The sequence below is a fragment of the Notolepis coatsorum genome (assembly GCF_963971535.1).
Source record: "Notolepis coatsorum genome assembly, chromosome: 11".
Lineage (NCBI taxonomy): Eukaryota > Metazoa > Chordata > Actinopteri > Aulopiformes > Paralepididae > Notolepis > Notolepis coatsorum.
In genome coordinates, this window is record NC_140175.1 from 30,733,016 (window position 1) to 30,748,032 (window position 15,017).

Sequence of the window (15,017 nt, forward strand, 5' to 3'; positions counted from 1 at the left end):
ATGGTCTCTCTCTCTCTCTCTCTCCCTCACAGTCAAGAGGAAAGAACAGCAGAGACAATGAGAGAGAGAGAGATATGGAGTGAGAGAGAGAGAGATAGAGAGGCAGATAATGAGAGGGAGGGAGAGAGCAGAGACTATGGGAGAGAGAAAAGTGCAGAGACAATGAGAGAGAGAGGAGGAAAGAGCAGAGACAATGAGAGAGAAGAGCAGAGAGAGAGATAGGAGGAAAAATAAGAGCAGAGACAATGAGAGAGAGAGAGAGAGAGAGAGAGAGAGAGAGAGAGAGAGAGAGAGAGAGAGAGAGAGAGAGAGAGAGAGGAGGAAAGAAGAGCAGAGACAATGAGAGAGATAGAGAAAAAGAGAGGAGGAAAGAAGAGAAGAGACAATGAAAGAGATAGGGAGAGAGAAAAAGGGGGGGGCTACTAGCTGTGACTGAGGACATAGCAGTATAATGACAGCTGTGACTGGTATAAAGACATAACAGTATAATTATATAACAGTATAATGACATAAAAGAATAATGACAGCTGTGACTGGTATAAAGACATAACAGTATAATTATATAACAGTATAATGACATAACAGTATAATTGACAGCTGTGACTGGTATAAAGACATAACAGTATAATTATATAACAGTATAATGACATAACAGTATAATTGACAGCTGTGACTGGTATAAAGACATAACAGTATAATTATATAACAGTATAATGACATAACAGTATAATGACAGCTGTGACTGGTATATGGACATAACAGTATAATTATATAACAGTATAATGACATAACAGTATAATGACATTGCTGTGACTGGTATATGGACATAACAGTATAATTATATAACAGTATAATGACATAACAGTATAATGACATTGCTGTGACTGGTATATGGACATAACAGTATGACATAACAGTATAATGACAGCTGTGACTGGTGAGGGAAATCGGTGGTTTTTCAATGTATGTGATGTATAGATTGGGGGGAGATGATCACATCTAACGGTGCCGGGTCAGAGAGATCGAAATGTGCATGGTTTGCCTTAGAAGAGGGTAGGGATGGGTACCTTTCACATTTGAACCGATACCGGTACCGGTACCGGTACCTGTGAATCGATACCGGTACCCAACGGTACCTTTTTTCGGTACTTTAGTCTCAAGAAATTTTATTTACCTACTGTACCTCAGTCGTAAAAGAAAAAAATCCAAACTTCAAATAACTACAATTTCGACAGTTTTCGGCTTGTCATTGCTCCGACTGCTTTGTTGTTGAATCAAGTCAAATCCTAGGTAAGCATATATTGTGCGTGTGAACGTTGACATGAAAAGAAAAAAGAAAAAAAAAAGGAAAAAAAAAAGGATTTTTTTTATTAATTTTTTTATTTAAAAAAAAAAAAATCTGTATCTCACTTGATTCGATACTCAGTAGTACCGACGTGTTTCGGTTCGGTACCTCAAAAGTACCGAATTCGGTACCCATCCCTGGAAGAGGGTGGTGGAAGAGGTGGTTCAGAGCGAGCAGGAGTCACTGAATAGCAGCACACTGAGCAGGGGATGTTGACGTTCCAATCTGGAACACAGTGATATCAGCGAGTGTGGACGCAGGCGATGGAGGTTTTGACAGTAATGAAACGTTTAAAATGTGTGAAAGGTTATTAGCAGTTGTCATGACAGCACGTCGCATGACAACCAGAAGAGGGGCGGGCTATCGTTGCTATGACGAAGATCCTATAAAGCGGACAGTGGTTCCGGGTGTAAGCCAGACCAAGAGCGGCTAAGGGAGCAGAAGGACGATAGCAAGGACGATACAATTTGATAACATCTGATTATGAGGTTCTGTTTATTGAATAAACAACGCTCTTCCAAGAAAGGTATTACTGTCAAAGTGTCGAATTCTTACAAAGGCGGAGGATTATTATGGTTTGCGGATCGCACTAACAGGGAGAGATAAGGATTGTATCAGCCAGTGTATGAGACGTCAGGACCATTAAAAGTACACAACGCAGATGGGGAGATGATTACACAAGCCAAACAGATGAAGATGTGATACTGGCCGATTGATCAGAATCTAACACTGGTATACGGGCATAACAGTATAACATAACACTGGTATATGGACATAACAGTATAACATAACAGTATAATGACAGATGTGACTGGTATAAAGACATACCAGTATAATGACAGCTGTGACTGGTATAAAGACATAACAGTATAATGACAGCTGTGACTGGTATAAAGACATAACAGTATGACAGCTGTGACTGGTATAAAGACATAACAGTATAATGACAGCTGTGACTGGTATAAAGACATACCAGTATAATGACAGCTGTGACTGGTATAAAGACATAACAGTATAATGACAGCTGTGACTGGTATAAAGACATAACAGTATAATGACAGATGTGACTGGTATAAAGACATAACAGTATAATGACAGCTGTGACTGGTATAAAGACATAACAGTATAATGACAGCTGTGACTGGTATAAAGACAGCCATCCTTCTACGTTTCAGCGAGATAACAAGAAAAAACTGGATGTTTGATATGATACATATCAAATAAGTATATTTCTGGCTCTATAAAACTTAGTTTGAACCCCTCATTAATTACTGTAATGTCATATGGTGCAACACTTACCCCAGCCATCTCAAGAAACTTGAAAGTTTGCAAAAGAAATTACTACGAGTCAGGGTTAGAAATTAAAAAAAGAATTCCCCAGGGCTTTTTTTGCCCCCCTTAATTGATTTTCAGGGGAATTTCTTTGTATTTCAGGGGCACCGAATCTTTATGATGAAAATTAACATAAAGATTATAAAACGTAGACACTTTTTTTTACAGGATGAAGACGTAATGTTAATGTCTCCATATATAGGGCTCTACGCTAACCTTTTTCCCAAGGAGCACATGTGCTCCTAAATAAAATTTAAATAAATAAAATCTAAATAAGAATCTAGGAGCACACAAAGAAATTTAGGAGCACAGTGAAAATTGTTCAAGTAACAGAGTTTATTAACAAACTATTTATTACATGCATATTATACTGAGTGTGTGCATACTAGGGATGGGCGTGAGTAATCGTTACTCGTAGCTATGAGAAAAATAATCGAAATTATTAATAATCTTTATGAAAATAATATATCTTTAATTTTTGTTTACATATTTTTCACATGTATGTGTAAGATTATAACTGTTTGTTGGTTTCCTTAAACATATATACGTGAATGAACAGAAATAAGGAAAAATAAATAATAAAAATTTAAATTAAAAAATCAAATATATATATTTTCTTTTTTTTACGTTTTTTTCCCCTTTTCGAGTAATACACGATCACTCGAGTATAGCATGCGATCAATCGATCTGGATCTTTTCTTTAAAATGCCCATCCCTAGTGCATACTAAGGGCTAAACATCTGTGCAAAGTGTCAGGGGCTTTTCTTGACGCCTTTAACTGATTTTCGAGGGCATTTGGTCAATTTTCGAGGGCATTTTGCCCCAAGCCCCCCTTAATTTCGAACCCTGCTACGAGTAGTGTCATGGTCCGGGTTCAATACGTCCACACGTCCTCTATTCCATCGCTTTGGTCTCCTGAGGCTTGCTGATTTTAATGTCCACCAAAATGCTTCAATGATGTATCAAGTTGTGTATAACATGAATCACAGACTGTCTGAGCTATTATTGTCTGCCGTCCACTGCACATTCATAACACTAGGAATAGGCATCTTATCTTTGGCAAGAGGTGAAAGCTAAAATGTGCCAGCCTAAGTATAGCATGCAGGGGCCCGCAGATCTGGAACGAGCTCGACCAGAGTCAAAATCCATCTCCACCTTAAAAAAAATCACTGAAAGAGGAATTGCTCAAATCTAAATAGTAGCCATACTTGGGAATATTATTTGTCTGTATTCATGTTGTATGTATGTAAGTAGATAGGTGTGTACTCCTATCCATGTTGTATGTTTTGTTTGCCTCTGTTTGTGATCAGGCTCCCTCCACAAGCTTTAAATAGCTTCTTGGCAGGGATCTACGCTAACCTTTGTCCCAAGGAGCACATGTGCTCCTAAATGAAAAAATGTAGGAGCACTGGAGCACACAAAGAAATTTAGGAGCACACAAAAATAAATATTTAGGAGCACAGTGAAAATATTTCAAGTAACAGAGTTTTATTTTATTTTTAAATAAATGTATTTGTACTGTGCGTGCATGTGCAAACGGGAACGGGACGCGTGTATCACTTCCGCAACGGATTTAGTCGGATTTCGGTTTCCGGGTTGGCCTGATTGGCCACTAAGCCCACGTGACCCTACGCTAGCACGCCCCCCTTACCCCGCTTACGCCTGAGAGTCACACACAGCTAGCGGCAGGCAGAGAGCCTTGCTACTACTAGCCGAGTGATGAATGAAGCTGTATCTGTTTCACCTAACAGCACTATTGCTCCGTGATCATAGCCATCCATCTCTAAAGCTAACCACTATTTGTAAAAGCCACAACCACGTTACCATATGTAATAATGTAAATCATTGTGTCGTTGTACATATTGTGTATACACCGTTAGAAGCTAACGTAGCTTAGCTCGGTAGCTATTGTTGTGCTAACGCCATCCCGACACCCAGCTTGTTAGCCAGCATGAATGCCCGATGTAGAAGGCATAGACGCAGGTCGCTTGTTGGCCGGCATGAGTGCCCGATTTGGGGTGGTTCTCTCCTCTTTGTGTGCCTTTGTCCTTGCGGGTGTTCTGCCGGGGGAGCTTGTGGACGCGACAATAGTGGTGGTTGTAGGGTGTTTGAGCTTGTAGCGCTAGTTATCTCATAGCTACCCAGCTTGTTAGCCAGCACGAATACCCGATTTAAAATGGTTCTCTCCTCCTTGTATACCCTTGTCCTCACAAGTATTCTGCCAGGGAACTTATGGACATGACAATAGTATTTATAAGGTGTTTGATCATTGTGTCGTTGTACATATTGTGTATACACCGTTAGGAGCTAACGATAGCTATGAGCTAACTAGCGCTACAAGCTCAAACACCCTACAACCACCACTATTGTCGCGTCCACAAGCTCCCCCGGCAGAACACCCGCAAGGACAAAGGCACACAAAGAGGAGAGAACCACCCCAAATCGGGCACTCATGCCGGCCAACAAGCGACCTGCGTCTATGCCTTCTACATCGGGCATTCATGCTGGCTAACAAGCTGGGTGTCGGGATGGCGTTAGCACAACAATAGCTACCAAGCTAAGCTACGTTAGCTTCTAACGGTGTATACACAATATGTACAACGACACAATGATTTACATTATTACATATGGTAACGTGGTTGTGGCTTTTACAAATAGTGGTTAGCTTTAGAGATGGATGGCTATGATCACGGAGCAATAGTGCTGTTAGGTGAAACAGATACAGCTTCATTCATCACTCGGCTAGTAGTAGCAAGGCTCTCTGCCTGCCGCTAGCGGTGTGTGACTCTCAGGCGTAAGCGGGGTAAGGGGGGCGTGCTAGCGTAGGGTCACGTGGGCTTAGTGGCCAATCAGGCGAACACAGAAACCGAAATCCGACTAAATCCGTTGCGGAAGTGATACACGCGAACGGCACACACATCTGTGCAATAGCACATACCACCAAAGTCACTGGCCCACTGTGTGCGTGTGTGTGTATCTGCGTGTGCAAACGGGAATGGGACACAGACATTTGAACTATTAAGTGATTAATGCCTACTGTGGCAAAGTTGTAGCCAACAACTAGGCCTAATAAAAAAGCCAGTGACATTGAACAAAAAGGAGACACTGGCATTACCACCAGGGCCATCAGTAGAGGGGACTGTAAGGTGCCTTTTCGGTAGGGTGCCCGAATCGCGGGACAGTCCCGATATTGGGACGTTTGTCCCGCGTCCCGCTACAACAAAACAATGTCCCGCAATTCAAAGATAAAAAAAAATATAATTTTTTATTTTTATTTTTTATCTTTCAAAGATTATTATTTAAATTTTTTTTAAATGTTGTTAATTTAATGCCTCGTTCCAATACCCTCTTATATTTAAAATAAAAAAATCGGGCGACGTCACAAACCAATGCATTGCGCAGCCGAGCAATAGTATCCAGCTGCAGGATCACAGCACCGACACACTCAGGACTGCGACACTTTGCGGACCCACACTCTCCAGACCCTCGCTCCCATTGGCTGATTTGGGTCACGTGACCGTCCCACCCAATGGCTACGTGTCCCGCATTGTCCCGCAAAAGCAGTGCTGCTGTCCTGCGACTGAACCATTTTGACCTGGTCACCCTACTTTTCGGTATACTACCTTTGCTAAAACTGTGTTCTCTGTTAAAGGTGGTAACTACTGGAATAGCCTACCAGTTGTGATTAGAGAGTGCCCCACATACTCCATGTTCAAGACCAGGGGAGGAAACTAACTTTTTGGCTTACCAGCCAACTGGCGAGTATCTGATTTTTTTTACCAGCCAAACAGATTTTTTACCAGACAAAAAAAATCGCTAATTGTGATAATTACTTCTTTGTATGTCAAGCCGCGTCAATGTTGTGTATGCATCTGGGTAGGCACACTGTGCCTTTAAGACAGCACGGTGGTCTTACGACAGTGCTGTGACGTACCGTCAAGTGTTGTGGTAACGTCAGTTGGGTTGGTGTACCGTGTGCTGTTGTCTGGTTGAGCTTAGCTAGCCTCTTTCGTGACTGCGATGTGCAAGCCAGGGGCTTTTGAGCATGAAATAAAATGTCTAACCTTACGTCGTAGTCCGGTGCTTTTTCGGAAACATTATAGTCATAACAGATACACCTAGCTGGCTGCTTTGAGCACACACGGGGCTAACGTTAGCTAGCAAGCAGCTATATAACGCTAACTAGAAGCTAACCACTGTATACAGTTCCAGTAGACAACATTACACCTCTGATTTAAATGTGTCCTTAGTAACTTATACTCGATGGTTGTACTAGGGTTGGATGCAGTTCCCCGTTGGTCAGTCTGTCTGTTTTCCATATTCTGCTGTGTTTAACGTTATCTGTTTGCGAGTGCTCCTGATGGCTAGCCTAGTAGTACCGCGGGACTTTTATTATTATATGTCCGCGGGTTGGCCAGTACTGCGCAAACGTTTATTAAACATTATATGTCCGCGGGTGGTCTTGTGCAGTGCTCTCGTGGCACTGTCAACTAAAGCGAACACTCAGAAGACGCGCACCGTTTGCCAGTGCAGTGATTGCAGAATGTTTTATTTTTTTGTATACTCGCCAGACTGGCGAGTGGTCTTCATGAATCACTCGCCAAACGTAAAAAATACTCGCATTTGGCGAGTAAAGTGGCATAATTTCCTCCCCTGTTCAAGACTCATCTTAAACTGCATCTTAAGGCAAACCAGAACTGTGATCATTTTTTATCTGATTTAGTTTATGTAACTTGTTTCTTGTTTTTATTGTTGTTTTTATCATTGATTGTCACAATGATTTTACCCTAAGCAGGCTATTTATTTATTTATCCTGGTGTAAATTAGCTCTTGCTACAACCCTGCATGTTTACATTTTGTACTCGATGTTCATTAACATGTGCTGTCCCTATCAAATAAAACTACTGCTACAAAAGTAACAGTCACTTAACTTTAGCTTTTGCCCCTTTTATGCATACAATGCCTATGTTTTGGCTAGTGTTGCTCTTCTAGAAAAATAATCCTTTCAGGATTGCCTATTGAAATACTGTACACCTCCAGTACAGAAACATTGTTTATGAGTTTGCGTGTCAGGTAGACCATTGATTGACAGTCGATTCTGCCAATTACGTCACACCGCTTGCACTCCGGCGCTGCAGCTGGACCCTATTGCCCACCTCTGCTGTTGATAACACAACGACATACGCTACTGCATCAGCGTTATGATTAACAAAGCAAGGCATTCGTTTTGTTGCATTAACGTTATATTACTATTGCTATCGATAAATCTAGGTGTTCTAAAATCTATTGTTATTGGTAAGACTAGAATAAGTTACTGTCTCGGAAAAGCCTCACATAGCGCAATGGCGGACTTTCAGGAAGTAAACAAGCAAAATGAGAGCTTTTACAGGGAAAACGAACACACGGTGAACAACTTGATTGATTGGTTGCTTTATTCTGACATGTTGTGGGCAGTGTAGGGTCTTCCCCCCCCCCCCCCCCCCCCCCATAATCAGTTTGTTTGGTCTTAGTCGTCAAAGACTTTATTAGTTACTTAATCAGTTTGTTTGGTCTTAGTCTTTGTTAGTTGTTAATTAATTAAACAACAGAAACCTTTTACAAGCACACGGCTGGATGGAGGGGAGGCTGAGAAGGCAGTGGAGAAGAGATGGGTCTTGAGGAGAGACTGAGCAAGGGCTGCTCGACTATGGCAAAAAATCATAATCACAATTATTTTGATTGATATTGAAAATAATCACGATTATTAAAGTCATTGTTTTGAGAACATCATATGACGACGACAATTTGTTTGACCTTTCTTCTCGACCAAAGGCTACCTTTCGGTCATCTTCTACAAGTTAGGTGAGAGTAACATTTGGAACAATATCTACTTCCTTTGCCAGTGAGCTAGCAGTGATTCTTCATACGATACCACTATTCTCTAGCTTAAATAATTTGCCCATTAGAACCTGTACAAGACGGCTAATCAACCAGCGAGATATCTGTAACACAGACACCCATAGCGATATATTGATATATATACTGATAAGCCAAGGCGATAAATCGGTCGGGCTTGTAATTTTGCCTTCCCACTAGGGCTAGGGGTGTAATGATTCAACCTCACAACAATTCGATTCGATTATGATTCTTCAGGCAACGATTCAATGCATCATAATATCTCTTCATTTGACCACGATTCGATTCGATTAATTTTCTATCAGTTAATTCCCCAACATATTTTGAATACACAAATGTGGCTGGGGGACCTGATTCAATTAGCATGAATGGACTATAGGTCAATAAAAACAATAAATTTTTTTTTCGATTCTAATCAATTCTAACATTTTCAAATCGATGCAGTTGAATCGTCACATTAGGATCGATGCATTTCGATGCATCGTTACACCCCTACTTCCCACAATCATGAAAACAAGATAATCGAGATAAAACGATTATTGTGCCGCATGCCATGTTGCTCTCATTTTGTCTTGTGTTGTAAATGCAGCGCACCCTTCCTCCACAGCGGTGCACTCCGACAGTAGTTTCAGAGGGAGGAGAGAGTCCCGGCACATTTCTCACGTTTTTATTTTGTTATTTTGGTAACTAACTTGTAGAAGATGACCGAAAGGTAGCCTTTGGTCGAGAAGAAAGGTCAAACAAATTGTCGTCGTCATATGATGTTCTCAAAACAATGACTTTAATAATCGTGATTATTTTCAATATCAATCAAAATAATTGTGATTATGATTTTTTGCCATAGTCGAGCAGCCCTTGCTCAGTCTCTCCTCAAGTCCCATCTCTTCTCCACTGCCTTCTCAGCCTCCCCTCCATCCAGCCGTGTGCTTGTTTAATTAATTAACAACTAACAAAGTCTTTGGCGACTAAGACCAAACAAACAAACTGATTAAGTAACTAATAAAGTCTTTGACGACTAAGACCAAACAAACTGATTATGGGGGGGGGGGGGGAAGACCCTACACTGCCCACAACATGTCAGAATAAAGCAACCAATCAATCAAGTTGTTCACCGTGTGTTCGTTCGCCCTGTAATAGCGCTGATTAAAATAACAGACAGGCCATCTAATAAAACGTGGATGTAGGATGGACAATTAGCAGGACACTATTATGAAGTGTAGGCTTAGTACGCGTGGGATTCTGCGGTATCGCACCCCATTTAATGAATAGGTATCAATCTGTGTTGCTACTGCTAGCCAGTCACCAAGTAGGGTATGTTGGTAAAATTTCAAACAACCAATATCATAAAATAAATGATATGGGCTTGGATAGTTGTGGGCTATTTAACAACCCTTAGGAAGAGTAGAGGCATGTTATTGTCCCCAAGTGTGCTTATGTTATGTATGCCTACTAATCAATTGATGTCGACAGCCAAACATGTAGGCCTACTGCAAAACAAATTAGAGAGCAGTATACATGGTCAGACCCCATAGAAAAAATAAGTCTGTAGGGTAACATAAGGCACAGCACTTATACTGTATGGCTTAAACTAGAGTATATAGGCTACAGTATAGAACCAGACACCCTGGCTTAAACAGAGTCTGTAGGCTACACGTATACAGCCAGACACCCTGGCTTAAACAGAGTCTGCAGGCTACAGTATACAACCAGACACCCTGGCTTAAACAGAGTCTGTAGGCTACAGTATACAACCAGACACCCTGGCTTAAACAGTCTGTAGAGACTACAGTATACAGCCAGACACCCTGGCTTAAACTAGAGTATATAGGCTACAGTATAGAACCAGACACCCTGGCTTAAACAGAGTCTGTAGTAGGCTACAGTATACAGCCAGACACCCTGCTTAAACAGAGTCTGTAGGCTACAGTATACAACCAGACACCCTGGCTTAAACAGAGTCTGTAGGCTACCGTATACAGCCAAACACCCTGGCTTAAACAGAGTCTGCAGGCTACAGTATACAACCAGACACCCTGGCTTAAACAGAGTCTGTAGGCTACAGTATACAACCAGACACCCAGGCTTAAACAGAGTCTGTAGGCTACAGTATACAACCAGACACCCTGGTGTAAACAGTCTGTAGAGACTACAGTATACAGCCAGACACCCTGGCTTTAACAGAGTCTGTAGGCTACAGTATACAGCCAGACACCCTGGTGTAAACAGTCTGTAGAGACTACAGTATACAGCCAGACACCCTGACGTAAACAGTCTGTAGAGACTACAGAATACAGCCAGACACCCTGACTTAAACAGAGTCTGTAGGCTACAGTATACAGCCAGACACTCTGGCTTAAAGGAACATGCCAACTTTTTGGGAAATTTGCCATCTACCCTGGAGTTAAGCAGATACATACCGTTTTCTTCTCTGTGCATGCATTAGGCTTAGGGAACAGCCGTACCGTTAGCCTAGCTTAGCGTCATTCACTGGAAGTAGGTGTGCCAGTGTAGCCTAGTTCCTAACAGTCACGAAATACACTCCAAATACAACTCCAAAACGTCCCTGCAAACATGTTGTGACCTGTGTATTTTACCACGTGGATTTTTTATATTTTTTTGTTGACATTATCGTTTTCTAAGCAGATACCTGTATACTCTGATTATTTTTTTTGACGAACCACTGCTGCCTGGGCGCAGTGATTTCATCCCCTCAAATGCCCAGTTTTTCAAAAAACAACAGGGCTTTGTTTTGAGGTGATGAAATCACTGCCTCCAGGCAGCAGTGGTTTGGCAAAAAGATTATTCCAAGTATATATCTGCTTAGAAAAAACGAAAATGTAAAAAGATATGATAATAATGTCCATGTGGTAAATACACAGGTCACACACAGCATGTTTACAGGAAAGCTTTGAAGTTGATTGATTGAAAAAGATTGCAGAATGGGTACAATACAGTACGGCTCAATACAAACAATTGTTAAGAGGATGCAGACCGGGAAAAAGTATTTAGTCTTGTTTACATCAGGGTCCCCCATTTTCAATTAATCAAGAGTTGTATTTGGAGTGTTTTGTGACTGCTGGGAACTAGGCTACACTGGCACACCTATTCCAGTGAACGACGCTAAGCTAGGCTAACGTCGCGGCTGTTCCCTAAGCCTAATGCATGCACAGAGAAAAAATTGTATGTATCTGCTTGTCTAACTCCAGGGTAGATGGCAAATAAGCTAATTTCCCAAAAAGTTGGCGTGTTCCTTTTAAAAAGGTTCTGTAGGCTACAAATGGAGTGCAGCACATACAGGCCCTCAGGCCAAGACAGAGTACAATAGAGCTTACATGCTGGCAGCCTGGGTGTGCCATTTGCCTATTATATAGACCATGTTGGGGACATCAGTAAGTGGGCTGTGAGAGCATGTTCAGTTTAATGGGAAACCATGCAAACCATTTGAATCATGGTGCGAAGTACAACCCTCGTGATTCAACCCTCGTGATTTTAAATGACAGCCCACTAGATGAGTACAATCACCTAGGAATTTGAATGGTTTGCATTTCAAACCAACATATATATTTTTAATTACAGTACATCTATGCCATTAAACTGAAACTGCTCTGGTCCAGCTCCTGATTTTCACTAATGCTGTCAATTGCAACATGTGGCTAATTGTGTGCAGAAGGGGGGATCTGATTTTCATCCCGGATTTAATATTTCAGTTGTAAACATGGAAATCACCAGATGTGTGCGTCATAAATAACACCAACAACACGTTTTTGTGTCCAACTCTAGGCCAAAACCCTGCCTCAAGCGTCCTCAAATTGGACTGGGGTCAATTCACTTACAATTGAATCTATTCATCATGTAGAAACTGTAATTCATTTGCTATGACAGATCACCCATTCCCCATTACTTCCCAGTAGCTAGGTTGAATATGGCCAGTTGTATCATAGGTACAAAGTCTGTTTATTGCACACAAGTAGAGCTGCCAACACACTCCTGAAAGAGATACCTCTACGCCCGTACGTCACAGCCTGCAAAGCTGTTTGACAGTGGAACGTCTCCAACTTTCTGAGTAGGAAAAGTCCTAACCCAACCCCCTCCAATGTACAGTAAATGACCAAGTATGGTTGTCAATATTCCAATGTACAGTTTTGCAAGTACAGTTGTACAGTGTCCCCCACCCACCCCTCCTACCCAACCCCCCCCCCCCCCCCCCCACCCACCCAACCACCTCCAATGTAGTCCCCCCCACCCACCTACCCAACCTCCTCCAATGTACAGTTTCTACATCAAAAGTATACTCTCTTTTCTAGACTCTTTTTGTATCACAAACAGTACTGTATTTGCAAATCTGGTATGTCATAAATGTATAGATGTAGCAGTACTGTCTATCTGTATGTCGTGTATGTCATATTATGTTATGATGAATTTGAAAATGGGGGACCCTGATGTAAACAAGACGAAAGTCTCTCTGGTCTGCATCCCCTTAACAATTGTATGTATTGAGCTGTACTGTACTGTACCCATTCTGCAATCTGTTAATAAAGTTTTCAATCAATCAATCAATCAATCAATCAATCAATCAATCAATCAATCAATCAGGAGTGTGTTTATTAGACTGTCTCTGATAGGTCGATTACAGCTAGGCCAACTCTGTTAACAGCAGGCTATGGAGGCCTTCATCCTCCTATCATTACCTATCAGGCTACCTCAGCAGCAGTATGCTAGCTAGCTAATGTCACTCTACTACTGTGCTACTGTTCATGTCTGTTAACCCCCCCTATTTGCCCTCCATGACATTAACTTAATGCACCATAATACAGACAGGGCGAGGAGAGAGACAGCCTAGACCTATATATGTCACATTCAAACAGTCACCATAATGAAATAAGGACAACCTTATACACCAGGGAAGAAGAAATCAAGCCACACAAGTATATACCTACCGGAATCCCGCATGAAACATATACATCCTGGGGCCTCCGTTGGCTCCGTACTTGGGGGTGGTGAAGAGGAAATCTTTCTTGATGGAGACGTAGCTGATGAGGGACAAGATGAGCAGGGCCACGCTGAACATCACAAGCCCCAGGGCGCTGGCGATCCGCACCATCCTGCCGCCTCTCTGTTGACATCCCCGGGGAGGAAGACCACCAACACCAACCAGGAGAGGCAGGAGGACCGTGGTGAGACGGCGAAAAAGACCCCGGAATATGACCGCGTTCACGGCGGCGAGAAGACGCGAGATGCACCGCATTAACGCTGCCGAGGAGGAGGACACTCACAACACCGCATTCATTCAAACGACGATCTGTTCAGAAAATGAGGGAGAGAATAGGAGGAGGAGGCAGGACGCGATATTTCACAACCCAAGTGTGAGGCGATCAACCAGGGGGTTTGAAGATGGTGATGACGGGTGATAGTCAAGACTCACACAACGACAGGATTCATTCCCTCCCTCCTCGGTTTCGAGCAGCGGATCCCTCCCCTCTCCTTCCATTCCTCTTCCCCGGTCATCGAAAGCTATAGCCCCGGTAATGCAGCGTCAGGTCGGCCAGCCAGATGCACGGTCCGATCTAATTAATGAAGTCGGGGTTGTTGTTGCTTAAAGGAGACCCATGCATGTCGCCGTAATCAGATAAACAAACCAGCAGCATCCAAGGCGGAGTCTGCCTTGACATAACGGGGTTACATGGTGCTTAGAGGAGGAGGGGGGGAAGCACATGGATTAGTGTTCTGTTCTAATGTGTTTTGATTGAAGCTCTCTCTCTAGAAATACTGGAGGGGTAATGATGGCTAAATAATTATGTTGACGTGTACAAACAAGAGGGCAGGGTGGTGGGCAAGTTGTTGTTTCACGTTTGGTTTGAAATCAAAGCAAAGGGATGTTATAGACATATAGATTTGGGCTCAATCTGATAGCTTCCTTGTATTGCTAAACGAACCGGCTGGCAGACAGAGAAGAGATGGATAGCCTGCCCGCTATAGATTGAAAAAAAGAGAGAAAGAATCCCTCATTGGAAAGTTCATGCCGGGGCCTGGAGCCTCTGTCTCTATCCGCCCGCCCCTTTTATAAAGTGTTCATTCATGCATTTTATTATTTAACTTTTTTTTCTGAATAGAGATCTTTTTTGTGCTTGAGTCCCAGTCTTCCAAAATGTCTGTGCTTGCTCCTGCCCTTTGGGCCTTATCAGTGAAGCATCCTCTTGTGTCCCACAGACAGACGGAGACTGTACTGGCTTCTCTATACAGCGGCTGCCTGTAATGACCAGTGGCATTTCAACAATGACCTTTCCACTGCCATCAGTCCCTCGACACACACACACACACACACACACACACACACACACACACACACACACACACACACACACACACACACACACACACACACACACACACACACACACACACACACACACACACACACACACACACAGAGAGAGAGACAGGTCCT

At 42.4% G+C, this 15,017-nt stretch overlaps 1 protein-coding gene across 1 annotated transcript in view; it reads right to left on the reverse strand.

The window, feature by feature from the left end:
- The window catches only part of st8sia3 (ST8 alpha-N-acetyl-neuraminide alpha-2,8-sialyltransferase 3), a gene marked incomplete at both ends in the record, with an annotated part of 31,789 nt that extends 18,116 nt beyond the window's left edge, over nucleotides 1-13,673 (reverse strand). Inside the window, one exon of the mRNA XM_084324743.1 lies at nucleotides 13,510-13,673. Within this exon, the coding sequence (XP_084180869.1) occupies nucleotides 13,510-13,673 (164 nt within the window). The remainder of the gene's footprint in view (nucleotides 1-13,509) is intronic.
- Between the last annotated feature and the right edge of the window lie 1,344 nt (nucleotides 13,674-15,017).